At 50.0% G+C, this 8446-nt stretch overlaps 1 protein-coding gene across 2 annotated transcripts; it reads left to right on the top strand.

Annotated features, from left to right (window-relative positions):
* The first annotated feature begins 1260 nt into the window (after window positions 1–1260).
* On the top strand, window positions 1261–8204 carry LOC112286669 (putative E3 ubiquitin ligase SUD1). Of its 2 annotated transcripts, none has more exons than XM_024528782.3 (10): window positions 1261–1963; window positions 2529–3275; window positions 3452–4219; window positions 4557–4768; window positions 4982–5350; window positions 5739–5896; window positions 6141–6304; window positions 6538–6684; window positions 6921–7320; window positions 7568–8204. In XM_024528782.3, exons 1-10 carry the CDS (start codon window positions 1658–1660, stop codon window positions 7798–7800), a joined length of 3504 nt encoding a protein of 1167 aa, XP_024384550.1. In that variant the 5' UTR covers window positions 1261–1657; the 3' UTR covers window positions 7801–8204. The 2 variants fall into 2 exon arrangements, with proteins under 2 accessions (XP_024384550.1, XP_024384549.1); XM_024528781.3 differs by having other exon boundaries at window positions 6906–7320.
* Window positions 8205–8446: the final 242 nt, after the last annotated feature.

Raw genomic sequence — 8446 nt, 5'->3', positions numbered from 1 at the left:
ATATAAGATTTGAATAGCATAGTTCCTATTATAGCTCGAGAAACTTCTTTTTCGACACATTGTCTTCTTTGGCAACCATGCTTTTCATTATGTAGTTGCATTGTTTTTTAGAACAATGTTGAGTTGTGTGTTTAGCTTCTCTACTAAATAAGCATAAGTTCTATTGATGTCATTGAGTCTTTTCCTATTCCATGAGAAATTTAGAACATATTGTATCAATTTATATTTGTTCTTGCCTTAATGAATAATTTTATAAAAACTTAGGAATTGTCGTCATTATTTGATTTGTTCTTCTCTGGCAAAGTCTTTATTCTGGATGTTTTTCAAATAATCAATTGTTGCATGTAATGACTTGAATAATACAATATTCCAAACATTTTGCCTTTAACATTGCCAATAACAAATCTTTGACATTATCCTTCAACCCATATTAAAATTAATTTATTAAGATGCAAATTATTGTTACTATTCTTACTATTAATCAACAACAAGTGCCAAAGTGCACAAATCCTTCTCTATCATGATAAGTCTCAATGACTAAATGAACGAATGAATGACATTCAAAGTCGAGATGAATGTGATAAAACCTGAAAAAGAGTGTTAAAAGACAAAAAAGCAGGGGGTGATGTAGTTAATACCAATTCCATGCTGGCTGTTGTACATGGAAAGGATGCAGAGGAGGAGGAACCATGGCTTGGCTTGCACTGGCTGGCCAGCTTTCGTGCTCTCATTCATGTGTTGTTGGGATGGATGAGGAAATCACCTGGTCCTCCTCCGCAATGAAGACAGGAAGGAAGGAGCAGAGATATTGTTATTATTATTATTATTATTCTTATTATTATTCTTATTATTATTCACAAGGAGACCCCAACATTCGGAAAAGCGGGCCATGGACACAACACACACACACGCACCGTTACCCGTCCAATCGAGTTGGAAAAAGCAAGACCAGGGAGGGAGGGATGGCTCACCCCATATAGAAGAAGAATCGCATCCGGGGGCGGGGGGGGATTACCCCCCGCCATTAAGTTCAACTGACGCGTGACGAAACCGACGTCAGCTGACGAACGAACGAACGAACGACTCACCCACCCCGCGCACGAACCCACGACGAAACACTCCGGCTGACGCTGTCGCCAGCACTCGGATGGCATTGGAACCCACATCTCACCGCAACCGGGTCCTCCCTCACTTCCCCTCTTCTCTTACTCTTTTACTTACTGTTGGTTTTCCAGGCTACATGAACCCAGACACGGGAGTTCTCCTGGGTCGGACCCCCTTCCGAACCCTAGCTTAGATCGAAGTCGTCTGGAGCCCGCCTCAGGCACTGCCTCGCCATCGAATTGTCGCTCTTTTGTGCTGACAATGACGCAGCTGGTTTTTGGTCCTGTTTTGGTGCGGATTGGCGGAGTTTAGGGCTCCTTGGCCTGGGCTATGGCGTGTTCGAAATTCGGTAGCTCGGCGTGAGGTGAGGTCGGAGCTATGCGGCTCTCGGGGATGGTGGAGCGGAGGGATGGTGGTGGTGTGGTTGGTATGGTCCGGCGGGGGAGTAAGCGTCGAATGGGTCGGCCTGTGCCGGCGGAGTGAGGTGCGGTTCGGCTGAAGCGAGAGGGGGTGAGGGGGAGAGCGCGGAGCAGGGATTGTGGTTGCAACGGTCATGGACGAGATTGGTGCCATTGAGCCGCCACGGACGGACGCGCAAGATTTAGCGGAAGAGAGGGAGTGTGGGGAGAGCGAGAGGGGGAGGGGCGTAGGTGTTGGAGGGGAAAGCGGCAATCGGAGCCATCAGCAACTACCGGACGGAGACCCTGACGACGAAGAGGATGTGTGTCGAATTTGTAGGACGCCCGGGGACGAGGAGTCGTCGCTGTACCATCCTTGTGCCTGTAGTGGCAGTATCAAATATGTGCACCAGGAGTGTCTTTTGCGGTGGCTCAATCATAGCAATGCTCGGCAGTGCGAGGTATGGCTTCGGTCTTGGCAGATGTCTGGGCCATGGAGGAGTCGGTCTACGAGGGCGTATTCTGTGCAGGGTTTTGCGTGGGATGTTACAGGTTGGGGTGGAACGGATCATCGGCGCCGGAGAGATTCCGTGGGTAGGTTTGGCGCGCGTGGATCCAATTTTGGGACTGCCGGTGGTCGGAATCTCCGGTGCTGCATATCGCGTAATCCTCGATGATAGTCTACGCCTGTGTTTTTTCCCGGATTTTTGCTAGAAATAAGGAAGGTGGCGGATCCACATTGTGTCGGTGACTGGGTGAGAGGTGGGTTGGAATCCGTAATGGAGCGTGCAGGAGCTGAAAACGGACGGATCTTTTGTGCCCTCTTAGATTTTGACCTGCAGCATACCCCGATGGCATGTTGTCATTTCGAGTGTTTTGGGAGCGATTATTATCGTGCGGTTAGGACCCGTGCCTGGCGGGGCGGGGCGAGCCTTGCTGGGGGATTAGGTTTTGGCGAGTTGGTAGTCGAGTGGTTTTGCTTAAGATAGGGCGAGAGAATGACCATGTCTTGGGTTTGCAATGCAGGTGTGCAAGCATATGTTTGCATTTTCGCCCGTGTATGCACCTGACGCGCCTGCGAGGCTGCCTGTGCGGGAGCTGTTCCTGGGCATGACATTGAAGGCTTTTAAGGGGGCACGGTTCTTCGTTCGCCTTCTGTTTGTAACCTGCGTGTGGCTTCTGCTGATTCCGTTTGTAACTCTTTGGATTTGGAGGTTTACGTTCGTGCGGAGTTTGGTGGAAGCGAACAGTCTGTTTTACAGCCGATGGACTTTTGGTCTGCTACTCACAGACTGCCTGCACGGGTTCCTACTGTCGGCTGGAATCGTGTTTATCTTTCTGGGCGTGACATCGTTGAGGGAGTATTTTCGGCACCTGCGAGAGGTAGCTGGAGGGCAAGATGGCGACAGGGAGGACGACGCAGTGGACAGGGGCTTGGGAGGCCGAGCTGGCAGGCGCTTAGGTCAGGTGGTTGCTGGAGTGAGAGGTTTTGGAGGCGATGGGGGTGTGGCAGTGGGAGGTCCGCACGCCAATAACGAGGTGGCTGTTGTGGCTTTACCTGCCCAGGGTCTCGCAGCTGGAGCTGGCCAGTTGCTGCGGCGGAATGCCGAGAACGTGGCTCTTCGGCTGGAGATGCAAGCTGCACGGCTGGAGGCCCATGTGGAACAGATGTTTGATGCAGTGGAAGACGTGGACGGTGCCGAGGATGTGCCATTTGATGAGCTTGTGGGAATGCAAGGCCCCGTTTCCCACTTACTTGAGAATGCCGTCACAGTAAGTTCTAGCGATCGTGTTTCAGTCGGACGCACGGCAATGTGAGCAGACGATTTAGCAGTTGTTGTTAAGGTTGCATGTAGATTAAACGGGCAGGGGATGCGGTTCCAGGGGCTGATGTTCGTGGCCTTTCGGGTTTTAACTAACAGTGTATGGATGTGGGCTTGTGTGCGCAGGTGCTGCTGAGCAATACGATCTTTCTGGGAACGGTTGCTCTGATACCATTTACTCTTGGTCGGATCATTATCTTCGTTTTTTCGAAGATAATGGTAGCCACTGGGAGCGCCGGAACCATGGCACGTTGGTCAGAGACAGCCACGGGTGTGTTTGATGGGAATGGGAGCTCTCTGGTCCAGGGTCTGGTCATCAGTTCTGCCGCTCGGTTGATGGGGGAACTGAAGGAGAATAATGACAGCCTTTTCAAGTTGCTTGCCGATCGTGGAATCTCCAGCGAGAACACAGTTTCAGTTGCGATACCTGGGGCTGCAGTCGGAGAAGCCTTGGCTCAGGCGTCGGCGTTCAGGTTTTCAGATGCAACAACTGTGGCCGTGGGTTACATGGCAATTTTCTCAGCTGTAGTGTTTTATCTGGGGCTGATTGCTTTGATAAGATACAGCCGGGGCGAGCCCATGACTGTTGGAAGAATTCGCGGCGTTGCTTCCATGGCGGAGGCCGCGCCGTCAGTAGCACGGCAGGTGATGGCTGGGGTGAGCTACATGGCTACAGGGGTGAAGGTGGCATTCCTGCTATTCATTGAGCTCGGAGTATTTCCACTGCTGTGTGGATGGTGGTTGGATGTATGCACTCTAGGCATTCGTGACGTCACACTGGCGCAGGCTGTATTATTTTTCTCGTCGTCCCCTTCAATGAGCTCTTTTCTGCACTGGCTCGTGGGGATCGTGTACATGCTGCAGATCAGCATATTCGTGAGTCTATTGCGGGAGGTACTGCATGTTTTTGTTGGAAATTTTTATGCTTTACGTGTATTTGGTCGAGTATGGTTCAGCACCTTTGTTGGTCGTTGTTGCCTGCATGTTGCGGAATATTGTTCTTCGAATGTCTCATATTTCTTTTGTTATTGTCCTATTTGTTTTCTCGCTTGTTTGGTGTTGCTTGTGAAACTGTTGTCAGCGGCTGGTTTGTTCGATTGGACATATACGCTTTGGTGGCACTGTTTTGTAACAAGAAGGAATAATGGGTGCGGATCCGAACGAGGGAGGTGCATGTGGCCTTGTTTGTCACAAATGCTTATTGATCAGATGGTGGTGTCTTGCATCGTAGGTGCTGAAACCGGGGGTTTTGTATTTCCTGCGGGATCCAGCTGACCCAAACTACAACCCATTCCGTGATCTGATCGATGACCCTCTGCACAAGCATGCGCGGCGCGTGCTTCTTTCTGTGGTGGTGTACGGCAGTCTGATTGTGATGCTGGTGTTTTTGCCTGTCCGACTGGCGATTTCGATTGCCCCTCACATGTTTCCACTGGATATAAGGTGAGGGTTCGGCTGCGCCAGTGATTTGAGTAAGCAGTTGCTTGAAGGGGCTGTGCTGATGATGTGTTTAACTTAACGGTGCTTGATACGTCTGAGTTATGTTCATCGGATGGCAAGTTGAGTGGGTTCCGTGGTTGAGAGGGGTGGTCTGGGCTACGGCTCTCGCAAGGTGCAACATCCGCTAAAGGGAACGAATTGTTCTGTTTGTTACAGAGTGTCGGATCCGTTCACGGAGATCCCAGCAGATATGTTGCTATTTCATATCTGTATACCATTTGCTGTGGAGCACTTTAGGCCGCGTGCAACCGTTAAAACCGTCCTGTTTCATTGGTTTTCAACTGTCGGGTGGGCTCTGGGTCTGTCGGAATTTCTACTTCCTGAAGCTGAGCAGGCAAACGGAGTTGGCGGGAATAATAACGAAGAGAGAGGGGTTGGAGGAGAAGAGAGGGACCATAATTTTGATGGCAACCATCCAAGAGGTGGACATGGTGACGTTGCGGGGAGTCGCCACCAGCTGGAAACATCTAGTGTGGATGTGGAGTACGAGGATTCCGACAACGAGGGCGAACACGACACAAACGAGTAAGTAGTTTTTCGCACAAATATACGATGCCCTGGTAGTGCAACCTAAGGTGGGGTAGGGCATAATGAACCACTGCGTCTGGACGGTGAGGTGACGTGCTGGCCTTTGTGTTCGAAGGGGTGGATGTGTACTTGGGATACTTTTTTGGGTTTCATGTGTTCTCGTGATGGTCTGTGTTCGAAGTGCTTATGTTTTGCAGTCGAGTTATGTTGGTTATATTAACCAGAGGGTTCGCAGCTCGGTGGTCTTCAGAAGCCAGGAACCCGAGCAGGCGTGTGATGGGATGGTTTACTCGAGAGCAGTTTGATACTAACGTGCTCTCTCGTTAATTTGGATTGCATGTGGTTGATTTGAGCGCACTGACCGTTGTACTGTTTTGACCATCAGGTACCAGTTTGCATCAAGAATCGTGCTTCTTTTACTGGGAGCATGGGTAACTCTTCTAGCATTCAATTCGACGATGGTGCTGCTTCCTATCTCGATTGGGCGAGTCATATTCACCTCGTTCTCGCGTCTTCCTATAACGCGCGGTGCAAAGTGCAATGGTGAGAAGAGTGCCTGGGCTGCACCAGAATCTGTGACATCTGCAGTCAGTCGTGATCCGCATTCGTCGCCACGTTCTGTTTGGTGGCAAGCTAGAATTGTTGTGTAATTGGTTTAGGAACATGTATGCGTATGACTACGGTGCCCATGGTTCAATCTTAATCTCCTTTTTGGGGAGGTTTTGTATTCGTGGGTGGGGTTGGTGTTTTGAGCTCTCACACGGATGTTTTTTTCTTTTTGTTACAGACTTGTACGCATTCAATATTGGGTGCTACGTGCTTTGGGCCACTGCTGCAGCAATACAATATGTAGTAGGGTATTTGCGGACCCACGACATCCGGGTGTTTTTGCGGCAGGTTGTGAAGTGGTCATCCATCGTAACAAAGAGCTTCGTGCTTCTCTCACTCTGGGTAGGCGCAGTCTCCTCCTCTTGTTCACAACCCTGGTGGTTAGGTTACAACGATTCTATTGGCTGTTCGGATCGAGCAGTCGAATGCTCGGGTGTCAATGAACTTTTTGTTCCATATATTTTGGTGGGATTGCTTCTGCTCGTCGCATCTGATTCGAAGACGATTGTGATCTTTTGGAAAGATATACGAGCAGCTTGGATTTTGGTCATGATGGGTGGACGTCGGGTTTGCAGATTGTGGTGATTCCGGTGCTTATTGGGCTTCTCTTCGAGCTGCTGGTTGTTGTCCCGTTGCGAGTTCCTATTGATGAGAGCCCAGTGTTTCTACTGTACCAAGATTGGGCGTTGGGATTGGTGTTTCTGAAGATCTGGACGAGACTGGTGAGTCCGCACTTGGATGGAGAAGTTGCTTGCTAGTTTAGGGCGTTAGTTGGCACATGGCCACATGGTCACATTGTCATGATGGCGCGTTTGTTTGTTTGTTTGTTACAGGGTTGCTTGGACGTCCCTGGCATGGTGATTGGAATGTCTAGGTATGGTTGTCATATTGTCTAGGAAGCGTGGCATGTCTGAGTTTCTAAGGCCTGCTATTTATTTAACAGGTGATGCTTGGACAGTTCGTGCCACTGGTGGGTGATAGGTGGCGAGTGAAGTTCGAGCAAGTTCGGAACGATGGGTTTTCACATCTAAGGGGTTGGTGGGTATTTACTGCAATCGTGGCTCCAGTTCTCATCCACCTGTTGACAGCTCTGTGCGTGCCTTACGTGTTCGCGCGGGGAGTGTTTCCTCTTCTCGGGTATTCGTTGACGGTAAATTCGGCAGTGTATCGCTATGCTTGGCTGAGTTGCCTGCTGTTCGGAACTGTCTGGTACGGTGGACACCGACTCCACCAATGGTTGTTGGATCTTCACGATACCATCCGCGACGATCGCTACCTTGTGGGACGGCGGCTGCACAATTACGGGGAGCAGAAGAAGGCTCCAGATAGTCCAGGGTCATTGAGGCTGCCATCTGCGGGTAGGACATGTTCTAAAGCTTGGTGTATGCTGCGATTTGCAGATTGGTCTTGATGGACCCATGGCGCGAGAGTGAGGGCAAGGCGGCTGCTTTCCGAGCAAACAAGCACGGGTTTTGTAGATTTGTAGCAGATGAGGGAGGGAAGAGAGAATTCGTACCAAGTTACAGTGGCAGGCATAGCTACGTAGGAGGGCCTGTTATTGAGATCGGTTTGCAACAAATGTTTACAACTTGTGATTCATGGCAGGATTGGCAGATGCTGAGGAAGGTGCAGACGCGCAAGTAGATGAAGCATCAGAACCAGAGGAGCGGAAAGGCAGTGGAGAGGAATCCGAAGCAGCAGCAGGCCACGCTGGCGGCATTGCAAGTGATTCAGAGAGTGTGATGGACCCTGCAGTGACGGGGGCACAGAGGATAGGGGCGAGCGGTAGCACACTAAAATTCCGGGGTGCTATTAGTCATGAATGCATCAGCAGCTAAGACATTATTCAGCCTTGCAATGTGGTGAATGAATCACATGATGCAGACTTGGAGTTGCACTTTTATGTATAAATGTAGGTAGGTTCGCGGGTTCGCAGAGCAATTTACGTGCCTTCGAGTGGCTGCACATTTCGTCGGACCGATGATGAGTCTGCTGCGATGCAGCAGATCACTGGGACTCGTTGCTACAACTGGCTTAACCTCGCCAGTCTACAGTGCTCTCCGTGATGTGATGTTAGACCCTTCCATGTCATGGAGATTTCGTGCAGAGGGAGCGGACATGGAAACTTAGTAGGTAGTGTAGCTCCTGTTAAATTCAACCCCATTTTATTGTACTATCACTCTCTGGGCAGTTTATATCAAGTAAGCCTTGTGACATAAAGATGTCTATATTTTACCAGAAAGGTTGTAGATTCTTGTCTTCTTCTTTTGGGACTTGAATTTCTCAGGACAGTTGGCCTGGTGGCATGCGGGCAATGCCTGAAGTGATGTTTGAGTTTACTGGGAGGACAGCGAAGGGACTACTGTATTATTTGGCTCGACATACCAACCCTGTGCCGCATTTGTTTGGTTTTGAGCGTTGTCCTTACACGGTTTGAATGTCTGAGCCGACCTTATCCTGAACTTTTTTATACGGTATGGGTGG

This window comes from Physcomitrium patens, chromosome 9 (genome assembly GCF_059467195.1).
Source record: "Physcomitrium patens ecotype Gransden chromosome 9, ASM5946719v1, whole genome shotgun sequence".
In the NCBI taxonomy this organism is placed as follows: Eukaryota; Viridiplantae; Streptophyta; class Bryopsida; order Funariales; family Funariaceae; genus Physcomitrium; species Physcomitrium patens.
This window is presented reverse-complemented; position numbering and strand designations above follow the sequence as displayed.

What these genes read in the sequence shown, in the direction of transcription:
- LOC112286669 (XM_024528781.3), top strand. Translation starts at nt 1,658, where the DNA reads ATGGACGAGATTGGTGCCATTGAGCCGCCACGGACGGACGCGCAAGAT. An exon ending in TACTTGAGAATGCCGTCACA is followed by an intron (nt 3,276 to 3,451) that starts GTAAGTTCTAGC and finishes TTGTGTGCGCAG; the next exon opens with GTGCTGCTGAGCAATACGAT. An exon ending in GGCGAACACGACACAAACGA is followed by an intron (nt 5,351 to 5,738) that starts GTAAGTAGTTTT and finishes TTTGACCATCAG; the next exon opens with GTACCAGTTTGCATCAAGAA.